Consider the following 21,796-nt stretch of genomic DNA (forward strand, 5'->3'; position numbering starts at 1 on the left):
CACAAGCCACAAAATGATGAAAGGGATAATGTTTATCGCTTCTCATGTTTTTGCTCTTCATACAGTGAAACTTAAGCATCTGGCACAAAGCTTTAATTTTTCACTTCTTTACTACAATTTCTATTCGTAACAAATACCCGTGTCAAGGTGTACAACTGAACGTATGTGGAGAAGTATATGTAGTTCAGGAGATATGACGTCTTAAGCATTGTGATACGTGAAATACAGTACCAGCTACTGCTTAAAATGGAGAGCAAATACTCATCCAGCGGTTGATACGATTTTAGGACATAGCGACTTCCAACAAACCTTAAGCGTCATTGAAAACCTTTTCTATATTTTCTCCTCGCTTACATGCTTAACACCAAAATTTTAACGCAATAATTCGTTTTAATGTTATTAGGTGTTTGAAGTTGCTCTAGACGTGGGAGCTCGATTCCTTGAAGAATAGGAGGCGGGTTACTGGTGTGTACAGACGAAAGATAGATGTACGAGATGAATTACTAGGTTCCACAGTTACAATAATGTCTTCACGTAGGAACACGCACAAACAACTCAACATGTTCTCCTTACACTCAAAAAGTGCATTCAAGCAGATGAGGTATTTTTCGAAAACTCATTGGAAATTTTTGAAATTTATTACGAACCGTTGTTAATTTTTAACCTGACAAATGAGAATCATTAAGTATTATATAAAATAAATAACACAAAAACATTTCCTAACGACAATGAACATTTAATATCACTAATTTGAGGAACTATTCGCTATAAAAGATATGCCTGTTCCAACGCTTTCTGCTTCACGTAACTATATCACCTTCCGGAATATTAGACAAGGATCTTAGGAGTTCCATTCTATATATTCGCAAAAAAATAAAGTACTCCCGCGATTAGGCCAAATGGATCACCCTATACCGTCCGCCCGTCTTTTGATTCTCTGATATAATGTCATTTGGTGCCGGCCAGAGTGGCCGAGCGGTTCTAGGCGCTACAGTCTGGAACCGCGCGGCCGCTACGGTCGCAGGTTCGAATCCTGCCTCGGGCATGGATGTGTGTGATGTCCTTAGGTTAGTTAGGTTTAAGTAGTTCTAAGTTCTAGGGGACTGATGACCTCAGACGTTAAGTCCCATAGTGCTCAGAGCCATTTGAACAATTTTTTTGTCATTTGGAGACTATATGGAGGGGCATGGGGTTAGCTCACAGCTCTCCCTACTGTTGTCAGATTTCGAGACCTTGGAGCCGCTAGTGCTCATTCGAGTAGCTACTCAGTTCGCCTCACGAGGCAGAGTGCTCCCCGCTCTACTAGACTGAGTTCTGCAATAAATTTCCAATGGCAGTCGAGAATCACAAGTAGAGGTACGTAGAAAAGGCTCGGAACACGGGAAGATTCCAGCTGGATTACGTCATTGTCAGAGATTCTAAAATCAGGTATTGTTTTGTAAGACGTAACTAAGGTCACATTTAGTAATGATGATGAGTAGGGCGAATTTCAAGAAAATCATCCGGATGAATCAGTGTGGAAGCAAATGGAATACTGAAGCACTTAGGAGGATAGATTCGTGTGAAGTTAGTTAAAGATGTAAATGCTGCAATGTATACTACAGTTGGCAATTCAGTTAAAGAGAAGCGGACATCCCTAAAAAGAGCAGTAACAGATGTTGGAAAGACAAACATAGACATTAGAACTTTAACCGCGAAGAAACTTTGGGTTACAGAAAAAGTACTTCAGTTGATCGATGAAAGACATTCAGGGACAGACAGGAATACAGCAATGTAAACGACTTAGGAAAGAAATAAGAACGAAGTGTAGGGAAGCCAACACGAAATGGCTGGAAGAAAGCTAACATTCCTTCGAAATTTCTAAAATCAGTGGGGGAAGCGGCTGTCAAACGACTTTTCAAATTACTGTGTAGAGCTGGTGTGTAGAATGTACGAGACTGGTGACATACCCCAGATTTTAGGAGAAACATCATCTACATAGTTCCGAAGATATCAAGAGCTGGTAAGTACGAGAACTATAGCACAATTAGCGAAACAGCTGATGCATCTAACTTTCTGACAAGAATAATATACAGAAGAATGGAAAATAAAATAGAAGATCTGTTAGATGACTATCAGCTATGCTTTAGGAAAGGTGAAGGAACCAGTGACGCAGTTTTGACACTGCACATGATAATGGAAGCAATGCTGAAGAAAAGACGCGCTCATAGGATTTGTCGAACAGGAGAAAGCGTTCGACAGTGTAAAATGGTGCAAGATGTTCGAAATTCTGAGAAAAATAGCAGTAAGCTATAGGGAAAAGTGTAATATACGATATGTACAAGACGCAAAACGGAAGATTGGAAGACCAAGAATGAAATGTTCAGATTGAAAGAGGTATAAGGCAATGATGCAGTTTTTCGCCTCTAATGTTCAATCTGTACATCGAAGAATCATCACCACTCCGTCTACAGGCCACGAGTGGCCCATCGGGACCATCCGACCGCCGTGTCATCTCCTCAGTGGAGGATGCGGATAGGAGGGGCGTGGGGTCAGCAAACCGCTCTCCCGGTCGTTATGACGGTATTCTTGACCGAAGCCGCTACTATTCGGTCGAGTTGCTCCTCAATTTGCATCACGAGGCTGAGTGCACCCCGAAAAATGGCAACAGCGCATGGCGGCCTGGATGGTCACCCATCCAAGTGCCGACCACACCCGACAGGGCTTAACTTCGGTGATCTCACGGGAACCGTTGTAGCCACTGCGGCAACGCCGTTGCCGTATCGAAGAACCAATGACGGGAATAAAAGTTAAGTTCAAGAGTGGGATTAAGATCCAGGGTGAAAAGACATTAATGATCGGATTCGCTGATGAGATTGCTGTCCTCTGTGGTCGTGAAGAAGAACTATAGGACATGTTGGATGAACTGAATTGTCTAAAGAGTATAGAATAAGGATTGAGAGTAAATAGGAAAAGACAAAGGTAACGAGACGTACTAGAAACGAGAATACCGACAAACTTAACATCATAATCGGTGATTACGAAATGGACGAAATTAAGGAATTCTTCTATTTTGGAAGCAAAATAACCCATGGCGGTCGAAACAAGGACATAAAAAGCATTGGCAAAGAAGGGATTCCTGTCCAAAAAGCTCTACTATTATCAAACATAAACATTAATCTGAGGAAGAAATTGCGCACAGTGTACGTTTGAAACTCAGCATTATGTTGTAGTGAATCACGGGGCTGTGGGAAGACCGGAGCAGAAGAACACCGAAAATTTTTACACCTGGTGCTACAGAAGAATGCCGAAAATGAGGTGAACTGGTGAAGTAAGGAATGGGGAGGTGCTCCACAGGATCCGCGAAGAAAGGAGTATGTGGAAAACACTGACAAGGAGAAGGGACAGGATGGAAAGACATGTGTAACACATCAGATAGTAAAAGACATCAGATAATAACTTTTATGACACTTTAGGGAGCTGTAGAGGGTGAAAACTGTAGAGGGAGACAGAGATTGGATTACGTCCAACAAATAATGGAGAATGCAGGGTGCAAGTGTTACTCTGAGATGAAGGGGTTTGCGCCGGACAGAAATTCATTGCGGACTGCATCAAACCAGTCAGAAGGCTGACGACCCAAAAAAACTAGACTTAACAACAATGTTCGGAAATGGAGTCTCTATTCTGTGCTAGTCGCTAAGTATCGAGTGTGTATGTGTGTGTGTGTGTGTGTTTTTAAGTATAAACCTCAGGGAAGTTCAATTTCGAAACAATCATGCTCTTATTTCGATTCAATGACCGAGACTCTTCACTGATGTATCAACCAGGAGACTTTTTCTGCCTTACCTATATTTTTCTTCACTTTAACCTTTAACCGAAAATGAAAGTTCATTTTGCGAATAACACAGTGATTTCCAATCTACAGTTAAATTAACGCAAAACTGTCTTCCCGTTTAGGAATTATTTCGTATCGTCTGCACTGTCGTTAAGTTAGTAACAGATACGGGAACGTGAATGCTTTATAATTCATAGGGTATACGATGAACGATGTGCCTTCTAGCATAACGCGTTGGTGAAGACGCTTTTAATCTCGTCTAGCCACAATTTTCTCTCCAGAACTTTATTATTACCTGATCTTATGACATACCCGTTGTCTGTTATTTGGTTTGTAGTGTTTTTCTCCAATGAAATTTGGTTTTTGACGGAAGTATTTTTCGTTTTACCATGTGTGTTACGTACACAGCTCATCTTACGTGCCGGCCGAAGTGGCCGTGCGGTTAAAGGCGCTGCAGTCTGGAACCGCAAGACCGCTACGGTCGCAGGTTCGAATCCTGCCTCGGGCATGGATGTTTGTGATGTCCTTAGGTTAGTTAGGTTTAACTAGTTCTAAGTTCTAGGGGACTAATGACCTCAGCAGTTGAGTCCCATAGTGCTCAGAGCCATTTGAACCATCATCTTACGTGTACTGCGGCAGTGTACATTATTTTCTCAAACCTTTCCTAATACCGTACACTATAGTTCTACTATAGCTTCTAGATTTTGCTTATGTATCTAATTAAATTAACAGCAGTAGCTCAGGAAATGGTGAGCAGTTTACAGAGTCGAAATCTTGAAACTAGACTATGAGTCTCGTGAAATGCAACAGCCCTGATAAGAAGATAATTAAAATTTTATTTTATTTTTAGAGTTGTTCTCATCTGAGGCGTACAACAGTGTATTCCATACAGCACGCCCGCAGACGATGAGAACATAACAGCGTGCCTCGGACTCACCTCACGCCGATGACGGTGAGGTTGCTGACGCCGTAGGCCTCGATGTCCCGGAAGCTGGCACGGTAGCCGTCGGGCCCGCTTCCCAGAGCTATCGATATCTCGTCGATCTCGATCGGTTCCACCTCCGTGATTCCCAGCTCAGGAATACCTTCACAGTGAGCATGAACATTTCGTCTCTGACATCAAGATTCGTGTGACAAACAGTAATTGCGTATTTTCAGAGATGTGATTATACATACAGGGTGTAACAGGTATAAATGCAGATATTTTTACATGTGATACATCAATACGTACACATATCAGTGTTTTGGCTTTTTTTTCTCTGTGTGGAGCAGTCTTCCCACAAACATTACCCCCTGATGTTTTCTGCACCACTTAGTGCACTACGCCTGTGAGTACAGACTGGCCGTTTTGCGTCCACGTATCCACACTTCTACCTACTGCCCTGGGGAAAATAAGGATTAATGGCTTGCTCTTACTTATGTACTTGGAGGTACTAACCAATCTAAAAACACACCACCTGTAATGTTAAGAATTATTAGTCTGCAAATGACGTAAATACTGATGAATTGTTGTTTAGCGCACCGCCCACTGGCACCAATAGCAATACTCCACTTATGCCTGTTACAACTTGTATACATGTGTCTTTTCTAATAGAATAGTTGCGCCGTCTACGAAAGAAACTAGTTTTTGAAACTAGTCAAAGTGAATAACTTAATATAACGAAGTTGATGTTAGAAGCACGTGGAAGACAGGTATACTTACATGTGGAAACCTGATAGGTTCCCCCTTTTCTAGAGTTAATCCCGCCCTCACAGAGTGCACTGTTTTCATGGTTTGGTGAATTTACTTCATTTTAAGTTGGTGGCCGGATGCCCTTCCTTTCACCGCAGGGAATGAACTCTTATGCGCCACCTGTCTGTGAATCCTATAAATTTTGTTGTGTGTTTCATCGAATTTTGGTTATTGGTGCTCGTAGTTATGAGACTGAGATTGGGGATTAACGAAATGTTTTCCCAATCAATATTGGAAAACTGCCTAAAAACTACGCTGGGCTGACTGGTGCAGCCGAGCAACTGTTTTCAATCTGTCAGGCGGATTCGATCAGGGTCCACCTCAGTCTTCGTCGTGCTGCGAATTAGGCTGTACTTCCTTGGCTATTATTAATGTCATTATTATTCGCACGCATAGGTTTCTAGCAGCGTTGGCGGAAGTACGAATAGTCTTGACAGGACTCTGGTAGTCTTGATATCTGATTACGTTACGAGCACTATGGAGGAAAAAATGAATCGGAGTTCATCAGGATAAGATATTACACCAGTTATAACTACTACATTTCGGCACTCACTAAAACAAACAAGTCCTTTGGCAGTCACGGTTTGGTGTCACGGTTTAGGCAATAACTATAGACATACACTTTGTGATCAAAAGTATCCACAATCCTGAAAATGACTTAAAAGTTCGTGGCACCCTCCATCGGTAATACTGGAATTCAACATGGCGTTAGCCCGCCCTTAGCCTTGACGACAGATTCCACTCTCGCAGGCATACGTTAAATCAAGTGCTGGAAGGTTTCTTGGGGAATGGCAGCCCATTCTTCACGGAGTGCTGCACTGAGGAGAGGTATCGATGTCGGTCGGTGAGGTCTGGCAAAGGTGTACTATAGGATTCAAGTCAGGACTCCGTGCAGGCCAGTCCATTACAGGGATGTTATTGTCGTGTAACTACTCCGCCACAGGTCGTGCATTATGAACAGTTGCTCGATCATGTTGAAAGACGCAATCGCCATCCGCGAATTGATCTTCAACAGTGAGAAGCAAGAAGGTGCCTAAAACATCAATGTGGGCCTGTGCTGTGATAGTGCCAGGCAAAACACAAGGGGTGCAAGCGCCATCCGTGAAAAACACGTCCACACCATGACACCACCGTCTCCGTATTTTACTGTTGGCACTCCACACGCTGGAAGATGTTCACCGAGCATTCGCCATACCCACATCCTGCCATCGGATCGCCACATTGTGTACCGTGATTCGTCACTCCACACAACGTTTTTCCACTCTTCAATCGTCCGTGTTTACGCTCCTTACACCAAGTGAGGCGTCGTTTGACATTTATCAGTGTGATGTGTAGCATATGAGCAGCAGCTCGACCATGAAATCAAAGTTTTCTCACGCCCCGCATAATTGTCATAGTATGTGCAGTGGATCCTGATGCAGTCTGGAATTCCTGTGTGATGGTCTGGATAGAAGGCTGCCTATTACACATTACGACCCTCTTCAACTGTCGGCGGTCTCTGTCAGTCAACAGACGAGGTCTGCCTGTACGCTTTTATGCTGTACGTGCCCCTTCACGTTTCCACTTCACTATCACATCGCACATCGGAAACAGGGGACCTAGGGACGTTTAGGAGTGTAGATGTCTCCCATACAAACGTATGACACAAATGACACCCAATCACCTGACCACGTTCGAAGTTCGTGAATTCCACCGAGCAACCCATTTTGCTCTCTCACGATGTTCAATGACTACTAAGGTCACTGATGTGGACTACCTGGCAGTGGGTGGCAGCACAATGCTCCTAATATTTTGAAAAACGTATGTTTTTGGGGGTGTCCGGATACTTTTGATCATATAGTATATGTTTAATTGGTTTTTACGTTTCCTTTCCAAGCAGAATGACGGAATGTAGATCCCTTTTCAACGATGTGAGTTTCCGCTGTTGCTAGAGGATGTCCGAATAGGTTACAGGTGTATACACCATCTGGATGCGACATTTGACGAAAGGAGAGCATGTTGACTCGTTATCGAGAGCGCTAAATTCTTCGCCAGTCGACTACTTTCTTTCAAGTCGTGTGAAGAATTAGGTATCCAAGCAACTGGACACAGTGGAATAGATCGTGCGCTGTGTTTCATCAGCTTTCGAAAGTTTCAGTGAAATTTCAAGAATCTGAGAGACCTTTATCAATACATGAACTTACTGTAAAAATGCGGAGGTGTAAATGTTGAACAGCTACTATTGTAATAATTCTACAGCAATACAAAGTACTCAAAATGAAACAGAGAGATCATTATCTGCGGTTCATGTGAGCAGAGATGAATCTCAGAGGAAGCCAATTACGATCTGTGTTGTGGGTGAGCAAACACTCCCCATCGAAAATGCTGTAGGAGCATCTTCAATGTCCATGAACAAATCGGCTGGGAATTGTCTTGTAGAAGGACGCGTGACAATTATGTTTTATAGGCTCCTTTAAATTCTAACTGTGCGCCTATAGCCTTAGTAGATCTACAGTGACATCATATATTTTTTTTCATTAAATTCCAAAAAAGTCTTCAAGCTACTGGATAGGGAATTTTCTTTTACATAAAATTAATAGACAAGTTTACGACCTTAACGTACCTATAAAGTCACCTCATTCTATTGCCATTCCAGCAAAATGGAAGATGATTCGTGAAGGTTTTCACAAGTAGGCCCTACTTATATTTGTAAGACACGATTTATAATGTACGTTACTTGCCGGGGGATTTTTCTAAACACGAAAAAACACAGCAGCTATAAGACGGTAACCGATGTCATTCCTGTAATTTGGAGACAAAGTGGCCATACAAAGAGACATTTCAGATACTGAATACAATGAGTAACAAGTAATTTTTTTCTAGCCTCTGTGACTGTCTGATTAAGGCAAAAGCGTTTCGTCTGTTCAGGCTGTGACATTTCCCTAGGCTGAACAATAGACAGAATCATGGAAATTGCACACTTATGTTTCAGTGCCATACTACTCACCTTTCCGAAAGTTGGCAGCAAGGAAGTTGGCAGACCTTGTGAGACACTTGTTCACTTCTGGGTCGCTTTTACTGCATTGTTCGAGAAAGTAAGCTGCAAAGAGAAGATGCAGAATACATAGATTTGTTGTAAATTTTTTAGTAGCTTTTAATTGAACAAATTTTTCCAAATTAATCATCTATGTCAAATGAAACACGTACAGCATTCTTTTAAATTAGGGATCCATATCAGAAGCTAATTGTTATAAATTGACACTATGAGGAACTGAGGACAAAAGATCATTGGAAATCCTTACCAAGATCTTTGCTTATAATATTCGTGCACGTGAGAAAGTACAATGGGGCAAAAATTAGTATAGTCTTATTATAAGACAATGCTGATGCCTCACATAAGTGGTGGATACTTCCGGAGAGAGATACTTCCGGAGAGAGATGACATTGAACGTTTCCCTTCCGAACGAAAGATCTTCATGACTAAGCAAATGGGAATAATAATATCAAATGGGTTTCCAAATACCAAACCCCCCAAGAATAATGAGATCAGTAATCCCACAGATTATCGTTAAACTACCCCAGCTGGGCTGTTGCTCCAGACATGTTTAAACTCCCAATCGCTTCCATAACTGTAATTAATGATTCTTCTTGGGATGCAACAACTTACAACTCAAATATTCTCTGGTATTGAATCTGCTCTCATATTACACAACTTGGTCCTATTGTTGTTCATGCACCATTGATTATTTTCCAGTACCCACTGTAGCCTCAAAAAGGAATAACGAAATACAGTGGAAGGCGCATAGGGCTTAACATTCCATCGCCGACCTTGTCATTAGAGACTAAATACAAGCTCTGAATAACTGAGAGGGGATCAAAAAACTGGCCTTGACCATTTCAAAGGATGAATATCGGTTATGACATGCGGTGAAACAGGGAAACCGAGGAATTTCCAAAATATGACGATTCTAAGGGGATTTGAAATTTTAGCCTCAACCAAGCCCCATTCCGCTCGGTCATACTGCAACGACGTTTCTCGGTTATCAGTAACGCACATAAACGTCTTCTTCTACAGTTTTCTATCATCCCGTCCCTGTCAGTATTTTCGATACATTCTGCCGAGAAACTCCTTACTTACCTTATCATTCCACCTAATTTTCAACATTCTTCTGTAGCACCACGTCTCAAATGCTTCGATTCTCTTCTGTTCCACTTTTTCCATAGGCTACGTTTCACTAGCGTACAATGCTGTTATCCAAACGAACATTCCTTGAAATTTCTTCCTCAATTTACGTCCTGTGTTTGATACTAGTAAAACTCACTTATCCAGGAATGCCCACTTTTGCCAGTGATAGTCTGCTTTTTATATCCTCCTTGCTGGGTCCATCATGGATATTTAGCTTCCTAGGTAGCCGACTCTTTAATTTCATTTACTGAGCGAAGTGGGGCGGTAGTTTGCACGCTTGACTCTCATTCGGGAGGAAGACTGTTCAAAATCGCGCCCGGCCATCCTGATTTAGGATTTCCGTGACTTCCCTACATCGATTCAAGCAAATGCCGGGATTGTTCATTTGAAAGGGCACAGCCGACTTCCTTTCCCATTCATCTATAATAGGATGGGACCGATGGTCCTGCTGTTTTCCCCCCAAATCAACCAGCTAGCCAACCAACTTCGTCTACCTCGTGGTCCATAACTATAATGTTAAGTTTCTCGCTGTTCTCATTTCTGCCACTTCTCATTACATTCGTCTTCCTTCGATCTACTCTCAGTCCATATTATGTACTCATTAGACTATTCACTCCATTCAAAAGATCCTTTAATTCTTCTTCTCTTATCTGTCAGTATTTCGCCGTTCAAATATATTGGCTTTTCGTGAGAAAAAACTGCATGAAGTTCCTCTGGCAGTTAAATGTGAGAAATATGAAGCCGTCATGAATTTTGTCAAGAAATATGTCTCAGACCTATATGTTGTTGTTGTTGTCTTCAGTCCTGAGACTGGTTTGATGCAGCTCTCCATGCTACTCTATCCTGTGCAAGCTTCTTCATCTCCCAGTACCTACTGCAACCTACATCCTTCTGAATCTGCTTAGTGTATTGATCTCTTGGTCTCCCTCTACGATTTTTACCCTCCACGCTGCCCTCCAATGCTAAATTTGTGATCCCTTGATGCCTCAAAACATGTCCTACCAACCGATCCCTTCTTCTAGTCAAGTTGTGCCACAAACTTCTCTTCTCCCCAATCCTATTCAATACCTCCTCATTAGTTACGTGATCTAGCCACCTTATCTTCAGCATTCTTCTGTAGCACCACATTTCGAAAGCTTCTATTCTCTTCTTGTCCAAACTGGTTATCGTCCATGTTTCACTTCCATACATGGCTACACTCCATACAAATACTTTCATAAACGACTTCCTGACACTTAAATCTATACTCGATGTTAACAAATTTCTCTTCTTCAGAAACGATTTCCTTGCCATTGCCAGTCTACATTTTATATCCTCTCTACTTCGACCATCATCAGTTATTTTACTCCCTAAATAGCAAAACTCCTTTACTACTTTAAGTGTCTCATTTCCTAATCTAATCCCCTCAGCATCACCCGATTTAATTTGACTACATTCCATTATCCTCGTTTTGCTTTTGTTGATGTTCATCTTATATCCTCCTTTCTAGACACTGTCCATTCCGTTCAACTGCTCTTCCAAGTCCTTTGCTGTCTCTGACAGAATTACAATATCATCGGCGAACCTCAAAGTTTTTACTTCTTCTCCATGAATTTTAATACCTACTCCGAATTTTTCTTTTGTTTCCTTTACTGCTTGCTCAATATACAGATTGAATAACATCGGGGAGAGACTACAACCCTGTCTCACTCCTTTCCCAACCACTGCTTCCCTTTCATGCCCCTCGACTCTTATAACTGCCATCTGGTTTCTGTACAAATTGTAAATAGCCTTTCGCTCCTTGTATTTTACCCCTGCCACCTTCCGAATTTGAAAGAGAGTATTCCAGTTAACATTGTCAAAAGCTTTCTCTAAGTCTACAAATGCTAGAAACGTAGGTTTGCCTTTTCTTAATCTTTCTTCTAAGATAAGTCGTAAGGTTAGTATTGCCTCACGTGTTCCAACATTTCTACGGAATCCAAACTGATCTTCCCCGAGGTCCGCTTCTACCAGTTTTTCCATTCGTCTGTAAAGAATTCGCGTTAGTATTTTGCAACTGTGACTTATTAAACTGATAGTTCGGTAATTTTCACATCTGTCAACACCTGCTTTCTTTGGGATTGGAATTATTATATTCTTCTTGAAGTCTGAGGGTATTTCGCCAGTCTCATACATCTTGCTCACCAGATGGTAGAGTTTTGTCATGACTGGCTCTCCCAAGGCCATCAGTAGTTCTAATGGAATGTTGTCTACTCCCGGGGCCTTGTTTCGACTCAGGTCTTTCAGTGCTCTGTCAAACTCTTCACGCAGTATCTTATCTCCCATTTCATCTTCATCTACATCCTCTTCCATTTCCATAATATTGTCCTCAAGTACATCGCCCTTGTATAAACCCTATATATTCTCCTTCCACCTTTCTGCCTTCCCTTCTTTGCTTAGAACTGGGTTGCCATCTGAGCTCTTGATATTCATACAAGTGGTTCTCTTCTCTCCAAAGGTCTCTTTAATTTTCCTGTAGGCAGTATCTATCTTACCCCTAGTGAGACAAGCCTCTACATCCTTACATTTGTCCTCTAGCCATCCCTACTTAGCCATTTTGCACTTCCTGTCGATCTCATTTTTGAGACGTTTGTATTCCTTTTTGCCTACTTCATTTACTGCATTTTTATATTTTCTCCTTTCATCAATTAAATTCAATATTTCTTCTGTTACCCAAGGATTTCTATTAGCCCTCGTCTTTTTACCTACTTGATCCTCTGCTGCCTTCACTACTTCATCCCTCAGAGCTACCCATTCTTCTTCTACTGTATTTCTTTCCCCTATTCCTGTCAATTGTTCCCTTATGCTCTTCCTGAAACTCTCTACAACCTCTGGTTCTTTCAGTTTATCCAGGTCCCATCTCCTTAAATTCCCACCTTTTTGCAGTTTCTTCAGTTTCAATCTGCAGTTCATAACCAATAGATTGTGGTCAGAATCCACATCTGCCCCTGGAAATGTCTTACAATTTAAAACCTGGTTCCTAAATCTCTGTCTTACCATTATATAATCTATCTGATACCTTTTAGTATCTCCAGGATTCTTCCAGGTATACAACCTTCTTTTATGATTCTTGAACCAAGTGTTAGCTATGATTAAGTTATGCTCTGTGCAAAATTCTACAAAGCGGCTTCCTCTTTCATTTCTTCCCCCCAATCCATATTCACCTACTATGTTTCCTTCTCTCCCTTTTCCTACTGACGAATTCCAGTCACCGATGACTATTAAATTTTCGTCTCCCTTCACTACCTGAATAATTTCTTTTATCTCGTCATACATTTCATCAATTTCTTCATCATCTGCAGAGCTAGTTGGCGTATAAACTTGTACTACTGTAGTAGGCATGGGCTTTGTGTCTATCTTGGCCACAATAATGTGTTCACTATGCTGTTTGTAGTAGCTAACCCGCACTCCTATTTTTTTATTCATTATTAAACCTACTCCTGCATTACCCCTATTTGATTTTGTATTTATAACCCTGTAATCACCTGACCAAAAGTCTTGTTCCTCCTGCCAGCGAACAGATCTATATATCGAACCTTATAAGATGGTGGTCGATGACTGATCTGTTAAAGGTGTTACATACAGTCCATCAGAAGTAGAGCCCCTATGAACTTATTAACCTTTGACACTAGTGCCTTTTGTTATTTTGTCGATTTTTTTAATTCTCAGACTCTTTATCATGTTCAGTATTTTGTAACGAACTATTACTTCGTGTTTCTTCAGTTACTAGAGTATTTGTCGACATTGTATTAAAAAAAATGATAGGTGTTTGTGTAAGTCGAGACAAGTACAATTTTTAAAATTCAATAAGCATCATAAATCTATGTTTAGTTATGCAGTAAGCTAGGACGGTTTGCTGGTGGCCTAAATTAAGGCTGGGGAAAGACTAAACAGATTTAAAATTTTTTTTCAATTTCTGGACAGATTTTTGTGTATTACACAAAGGTATGTAAATGTATTACACCACTACCTTCAAATCCTTGCATGGTTACTTCGTAAAGGACACAGTCGAATTTGCTCCCTCATCATCGACTGGACGTTAAACAGTTTTTCTTCCTTCCTACCTTTTTTAATACATCCTGATCAAATATGTGCTCAGCTGAATCATTCTGTCATGTATGTTGGACACACATGGTAACGACTCTAACCACCCACTTCCCCGCTTGAAGCGGTAATTGGAACCTGGTCTTCAACTTTATCAGCGTAGCGATGGAATAATGATAATATGCAGTCCGGATGTAGGAAATTAGAAACTACCTTACGAGTTAATCGCCGTAGCAACTGTGTATGGTTCATTAGCCGGCGCCGGCAGGAGTGGCCGAGCGGTTCTAGACGCTTCAGTCTGGCACCGCGTGACCGCTACGGTCGCAGGTTCGAATCCTGCCTCGGGCATGGATATGTGTGATGTCCTTAGTTTAGTTAGGTTTAAGTAGTTCTAGATTCTAGGGGACTCGTGACCTCAGATGTTAAGTCCCATAGTGCTCAGAGCCATTTGAACCATTTTTCATTAGTCGGTTGCAAGTTTTTCATCTGGGCACCACCTCGGCGGCCCCATTATTCCAACCAGGGAAAGGGGTCCTGCAGTGGAATCCGAAAGGCATCTCGTCGGTGACGTCTTCGCAGATGGTTGAGATGTGAAGGCTCGATTGAAGGTAGAGAGAAAATTGCTGTGGTTCAGCCGGGGTTTGATCTCTCGACGTCTCGGTTCCCAGACATGCGCCTTACAGCAAGACCACTAGGCCCTACAGTTAATCACTGAGCCGCGTCGGTCGCTGAGAAGTGAGACATTAGCAGCAGGCAGGCGGAGGCCGGAAGCGGCTGGCCGCACGTGGGCGCTAGCGGTGCCCGTCACTGGCCGTGACCCGCTTCCAGCGCCGCGCAGCCGCGCGGGTCAACGAACAGGACGACGCGCTGCCGCCGCGCACGACGACAGCTGCGGCAGTCCGTCCACTCCGCAGTATGGCTCCCAACAAGTGCATAACCAGCAGGAGACTTCGCGTTAAGGGGTCCGTAATTACGTTCTTCTGTTAGGCGTGGCTCTAGGAAACGTGTTTGCCGATGATCCATTCACTTTCCTTTGATACGTTCTTGTTGTTGTTGTTGTGGTCTTCAGTCCAGAGATTGGTTTGATGCAGCTGTCCACGCTAGTCTATCCTGTGAAAGCCTCTTCATCTCCGAGTAACTACTGCAACCTACGTCCTTCTGAATCTGGTTCGGGTATTCATCTCTTGATTTCCCTCTACAATTTTTACCCTCCACGTTGCACTCCAATACAAAATTGGTGATCCCTTGATGCCTCAGAACATGTCCTACCATCCGATCCCTTCTTCCAGTCAAGTTCTGCTACAAATTTCTCTTCTCCCCAGTTATATTCAGTACCTGTCATTATTTAAGTGATCTACCCATCTAATCTTCAGCATTCTTCTGTAGCAACATATTTCGAAAACTTCTATTCTCTTCTTGTCTAAACTATTTATCGTCCATGTTTCACTTCCATACATGGTTACACTCCATACCAATGCTTTCAGAAAAAACTTCCTGACACTTAAGCCTGTACTCAATGTTAATAAATTTCTCTTCTTCAAAAACGCTTTCCTTGCCATAGCCAGTCGACATTTATATCCTCTCTACTTCGACCATCATCAGTTATTTTGCTCCTCAAATAGCAAAACGCATCTACTACCTTAAGTTTTACTTTTGTTGATCTTCATTTTATATCCTCCTTTCAAGAAACTATTCCGTTCAACTGCTTTTCCAGGTCCTTTTCTGTCTGCCTCGCGTGTTCCAACATTTGGATCTTCCCCGAGGTCGGCTTCTACCAGTTTTTTCATTTCATCTGTAAAGAATTCGCGTTAGTATTTTGCACTCGTGACTTAGAAAGCTGATAGTTCGGTAATTTTCACACTTAATACCTGCTTTCTTTGGGATTGGAATTATTATATTCTTCTTGATGTCTGAGGGTACTTCGCCTGTCTCATACATCTTACTAACCAGATGGTACAGTTTTGTCATAGCTGGTTACCCCAAGGCTCTCAGCAGTTCTAATAGAATGTTGCCTACTCCTGGGGTCTTTTTTCGACTTAGTTTCAAAATGGTTCTGAGCACTATGGGATTTAACTTCGGAGGTCATCAGTTCCTTAGAACTTAGAACTACTTAAATCTAACTAACCTAAGGACATCACACACATCCATGCGCGAGGCAGGCTTCGAACCTGCGATTGTAGCGGTCGCGCCCTTCCAGATTGTAGCGCCTAGAACCGCCCGGCCACCCCGGCCGGCTCGACTTAAGTATTTCAGTGCTCTTTCAAATCCTTCACGCAATATCGTATCTCCCAGTTCATCTTCATCTGTGTCCCCTCTTCCATTTCTGTAATACTGCCCTCAAGCACATCTACCTTGCATAAATACTCTATATACTCTTTCCATTTTTCAGCTTTCCCTTCTTTGCTTAGTAGTGGTTTTTCACTTGCGCTCATGATTTTCTTACAGGTGGTTCCCTTTTCTGCAAAGGTCTCTTTAATTTTACTTTAGGTGATATCTATCTTACCCCTAATGATACAAGCCTCTATATCCTTACATTTATCATCTAACCATCCCTGCTTAGCCATTTTGCACTTCCAGTCGATCACATTTTTTTACACGTTTGTATTCATTTTCGCTTGCTTCATTTACTGCACTTTTATATTTTCTCCTTTCATTAATTAAATTCAGTATCTCTTCTGTTATACAAGGATTTCTTACATTCTTAGAATTGTTAAATGGCGCTGGGTGTCCCGGGTTTCTATACTGAGCTGTACATGAAGTGTTTACCAGTAGTATTCTTGGGCAAAGAGACAATTATATGACTCTATTCGCTGATGATCTGGCGTATGCAAATTTCTCTGGGACGGATAAGCTTGTGTTCACGAATCCTACGCTTTCGAAAAGTAGTTGACACGCTGCCTCACTGCAGATTTAACGAAGGTACGAGCATACGCAATAGGTTCCCACACATGTGAGAGGCTCGACGAATTTTTAAGTAAGAGAACCTAGTGCGTTTTCCTAGACGGCGAATGTTCGCTGGAGACAAGGGTATCGTGAAGAGTGTTCCAGGGAACTATGATAGGACCGCTGTTATTTTCTGTATACATAAATTGTCTGGTGGACAAGGCGAGCAAAAATCGGCGGCTGTTTGCTGATGATGCTATAGTGTTTGCAAGGGTCTCGTAGTTGAGTGACTGTAGGAGATTACAAGACGAATCAGACAAAATTTCTAGTTGGTGTCATGAATGGCAGCTAGATCTAATTGTAGAAAAATGTACGTTAAAGCAGATGAGTATGAAAAACAGACCCTTAGTGTTCGAATACAGTGTTAGTAGTGTGCTGCCTTACACACGTCGATTACATATCTGCACGTAGCATTGCAAAACAATATGAAATGGGAAGAGCATGTAAGAAATATAGAAGGTAAGGCGAATGGTTGATTTCAGCTTATTGGTAGAATTTTAGGTAAGTGTGGTTCATCTGTAAAGGAGACTGCATGTAGGACACCACTACGACCCATTCTTGAGTTCTGTTCCAGAGTTCGGGATCCCCATTGGGGCATATTGTAGGAAGACATTGAAGCAGTTTAGAACAGGGCTGCTTGGTTTGTTACCGGTAGGTTGCAACAACACGCAAGTATTATGGAAAGTCTTCGGGAACTCAAATGTGAATCACTGGAGGGAAAGTGACTTTATTTTTGAGGACACTACTGAGAAAACTTAGAGAACCGTCATTTGAAGCTGACTGCAGAACGATTCTATTGGCGCCAAAGTATATTTCGAGTAAGAACTACTAAGATAAGAAAAATTAGTGTTCATTTGGAAGCATATAGATAGTCGTTTTTTACTCTCTGTATATGCGAGTGGAACAGGAAACTAGCAGTGGTGCAGGGTACAATCCACCACACATCGTACTGTCGCTTGCTGAGCATGTATGTAGATGCAGATTTGCACCTCCACAAACTTAAATGCCTACCGTATCCTCAACAAGACATGTTGTAAAGATAATTCAAATGTCCCGTTTAGAAAAAATGTCAGCTGTGAGAAATATCAGGTGACACATTTACAAATGCTTGGAATGAAGGTATGTAATACATCTTAGTCTATGCAGGCTATAACTGCAGATGGTAATTATTTACGCAGTCCAATCTGTGTGTAAGAACAATTAATTTAGTTCACCTAAGTACAAAAGTGCACAATAGTGCCCGATCATCATAAAACATCTCATTCCTCACCTTGGAGTAGAGCAAGCTACTTAAGATCCCATTCACTGTAATACGTCGTGAGCAATTGCCCTTTGTTTACAACTTCTACAATATATATTATCACCGTAAAAGAAACTGAATATATTTGTTGTTGAGGCTTCATTGAGATTACACGGCGAAACAACCACACAGACTTCTTTTGTCTTGAACGATGGACAGCATTTTCCCCTAAACATATCACAAGTAATTGAAATCGCAGGTTGCGACCAATATTTTTGGAAGGATTCTATTGGTTGTAAGGAGTATGCTGGGCTCAGTAATCCCTACCACTTATTTCCAATTGGGAACCTATCTTCTCCACTATCTGCAGGCCTGGTAATTGGCACTATAAAAGGCGGCCAACCTGTTCTACTCCATGGAGACGAGAACCAGAAAAAGGAAAATACATGAACTAGTGAATTTCGTCTTAGACCTCGGGCAAAAGGAAACAGTTTTGTTTATTAGGCCCCTGCTAACACCCTCGTCAGTTGAATCTTCATGAGATGATGAATACGATTTGTTTACAGTACTTTTTCGTGCTATATTTCGGAATAACAGTACTGAAGCAGTACACAGTAGGAAGGAAGACTGCTTCAGCTCATAAGAAAAGGTCGGCAGACAGATTCTTGCACGCTCACGGTGACGTGTCCGCTACGGCCGGTGCACGCCGCTGCATTCGTGGCCCCCGCCTGCACCGTTACTCCGCCGAACAGAACTACTGAGTGGAATAGGTTGTTCAGTGTCACTAATCTCCAAACTGCACTCTAGTGACATAACATCAAAAGGCCACCGCAATCTCAGCTCTAGGCACTTCAGTCAGGAACCGCGCTGCTGCTACGGTCGCAGGTTCGAATCCTGCCTCGGGCATGGGTGTGTGTGATGTCCTTAGGTTAGTTAGGTTTAAGTAGTTCTAAGTTCTGGGGGACTGATGACCTAAGATGTTAAGTCTCATAGTGCTCAGAGCCATTTGAACCATTTGAGCCAATCTCAGCTCTTAAGGAGACTCCTCGGCTGAAGCTTTAACTCTTCCACGACGTGTCAGCCAATTCTGACCCTTCTTAGCACACTAAAGAGTAGCAAGCGAAACTATGGCCCCACGGCAGGTGCACATCCCAGAACTGTCAGACGGATCCTTACAGACTTGTTGACGATTGATCACTGTCTCACTTCTGGGGAGAATACGTGGACTCGGTCGTGTGTACTGTGAGATACCGCGATAAATTGCGCCAGAGGAAATCTGAAAACGTCACAGAAAATTTATATGATAATATTTAAACTGTGAAGATAAAACAGACGTTGCGACTATTACTCTCAAACTTTTATTGCTGTGCTATCCCTCTGTATATCTGATGACATGTCGCATAAGAAATACAGCAACGAATTATCAGATTTTCAGTTTACGGCACGTGACGTTCATTCAGCATCATCAACAACGAAGTATTCGCAATTTTAGCTATGTTATGTTACAAAGATGTGACTTTTTGCTCAACTAGGTATGGTGAGTCCTTCAGTGATAGTCTCACCTTCATGCAAACATATATTTATCCACACTTTCTTACCGTTAGTGTCAGAAATAAAACAGATGAGAGAGGAGAAGGACAGCAGATATTTTCATTTCATTGACACATTTGTTGTACTTCTTAAGACAGTGATTGTCTTTAAAATACAATAAACTTTTAACCATGAGAAGGAAATGAAAATGAATCTGTGATATAAGCGCAGTCAAAATTAACTGTTATGGTGTACTAGCCTTTACTGCAGATATCACAACAGACTGGGTATAAAGCAAGGAACAAGATTTCTGTAAAGATCCATCAGTAGCTCCTCTATTGTATACATTCAGTCAAACTCTTTCTCGTGTTCCAAATGAAGAAAATACCTAAAAGTTTCCACCACTTCTGCACGTCACGTCTATTTCCAACCAAATATCGGGCTCTACTTCAATAGACGATACATATTATGTCTTTCTGATCATCAGTACACGTAAAAGGGAAATGAGAGCTAAACAGCAAGGCTGTTTACATATTACCCCACAAAAAATGGCGCTGAGCACTATAGGACTTAACATCTGTGGTCATCAATCCCCTAGAACTTACAACTACTTAAACCTAACTAACATAAGGGCATCACACACATCCATGCCCGAGACAGGATTCGAACCTGTGTCCGTAGAGGTCGCGCGGTTCCAGACTGAAGCGCCTAGAACCGCTCGGCCACAAAGGCCGGCTAGTGTTATAGACCCTCTGCTGTTCCTAATCTACGTAAACGATATGCGTGACAATCTGATCAGCACTCTTAGATTGTTTTCAGATGATTACCCCACACATGTAATTTTGGACATTACCTGGAACAGGACGACGTTTAATGTGATATAAGATCACATGGCTCATTTGGGATTCACTGTACGCACATAAGAGATAGAAACGCCCAAACATACGATCTAGAACACTGATTTAATTTTGTTAATTTTCACGCATTACTACTTTTGGCAAAAGCTCGGACACTTTCTTCAACAGAAGACGAAGGTCGATTCTGATTTATCCTTGCTGAACAACATTACTCTTGCGACGACAGGAACGTCCCGAGCGACACCTTCCTTCCCTTCCTACACGATTCGTCACCAGGTATCGAATTACACACCACATCGTGGTAACAACGTGAAGAAGATGGGGCCTGATGGTAGATTACTCATTTTTCATGCCAATTGAAGAGTCGATTCTTGTAATAGTTTTACTAATGGTCTCCGGCAGACAACATTAAAAGAACGACCAGTAATAAGCCAACTTCTACAGGTAAAAGCTTGACACAGCCAAGCTCGCATAAATATTTCTTTATTTAGAACAAGCTGTTTCGACCGAATTTTCTGTACTCTTAAGGTTTTCAAAAATTTTTTTGTATAAAATGTGTTCAATTTGAGTTCGACTCATGCCAAGATGTCAATTTAGCGGCGCGAGTTTCCAGCTCGAAATGAACATATTTTATAATCAAAATTTTAGACCTGAAGATGACAGTAAAGTCTGCCGAAACCGGTTGTTGTAAGTGAAGAAATATTTATGCCAGCTTGGCTTTGAAAAGTTTTCACCGAGTAAAACATATCACTTGATTTCTCAGCACGAGAAAATTTAAATCAACTTCTACAGCTCACCACACGGAACAGTATAGACATGAGTTACGCACTTGGGTGCAAGATTAGGAACGGTTATTCTGAATGGGTACTAAGTCCCAGAGTGCAGATTGTTAGGCGAAGCCCTGGGTGGTACTCACGAATTCTGTATTGGCGCTGCGCCGCCCAAGAGAAGCCAAAGAAGCAGGCGGTGAGCAGCAGGAAGGCGGCGGCCCGCGGCTGACGGCGGCTGCTGCTGGCGGCGTCCATGTCGGCGTCCGTCGTGACCTGCTTCTGCTTCTGCCTCCAGCGACGGACTGCTGGCCTCTCTGACGGCCACGGCCACGGAACCGGTCACCGCTCTTCCTGCCGCAGCCTTAAAAAGGCCAACTGGGGCGCCGCCGCGTCCACACTCGCGCGCCTCACCCTGGGCCGCTTCCCATTGGATGAGCAGGAGTGCTCGGCCCGCTGATTGGCCCAGGTCCTCTGTGGAAGGGCAGGGTGCCACTGCGCTACCCCCATCGCTGCGGCGCCGGCGTAGGGTTGGTCCGGAGAAGACCGGTTACGCATTGTCGTCACGGCGACCACGTGCTCGCGCAGTGGACCATTACAGGATGCTCGCTATGTGCTCTGCGCCGCGAATGGCTTCATTGGCTGGCAGTACAGCTAGACAACACGTGTCCAGTCTGTGACTCTCT

The 21,796-nt window shown here is 42.4% G+C and overlaps 1 protein-coding gene across 1 annotated transcript in view; it reads right to left on the minus strand.

Moving 5' to 3' along the window:
• LOC126234610 (protein takeout) overlaps window positions 1-21,470 on the minus strand; it is a 68,164-nt gene extending 46,694 nt beyond the window's left edge. Inside the window, exons 1-3 of the mRNA XM_049943335.1 lie at window positions 21,260-21,470; window positions 8,533-8,625; window positions 4,752-4,899 (exon numbers count right to left, since the gene is read on the minus strand). Of these exons, the coding sequence (XP_049799292.1) occupies window positions 4,752-4,899; window positions 8,533-8,625; window positions 21,260-21,368 (350 nt within the window). The 5' untranslated portion in view covers window positions 21,369-21,470. The remainder of the gene's footprint in view (window positions 1-4,751; window positions 4,900-8,532; window positions 8,626-21,259) is intronic.
• Window positions 21,471-21,796: the final 326 nt, after the last annotated feature.

The sequence above is a fragment of the Schistocerca nitens genome, chromosome 2, assembly GCF_023898315.1.
Source record: "Schistocerca nitens isolate TAMUIC-IGC-003100 chromosome 2, iqSchNite1.1, whole genome shotgun sequence".
Taxonomy (NCBI): Eukaryota; Metazoa; Arthropoda; class Insecta; order Orthoptera; family Acrididae; genus Schistocerca; species Schistocerca nitens.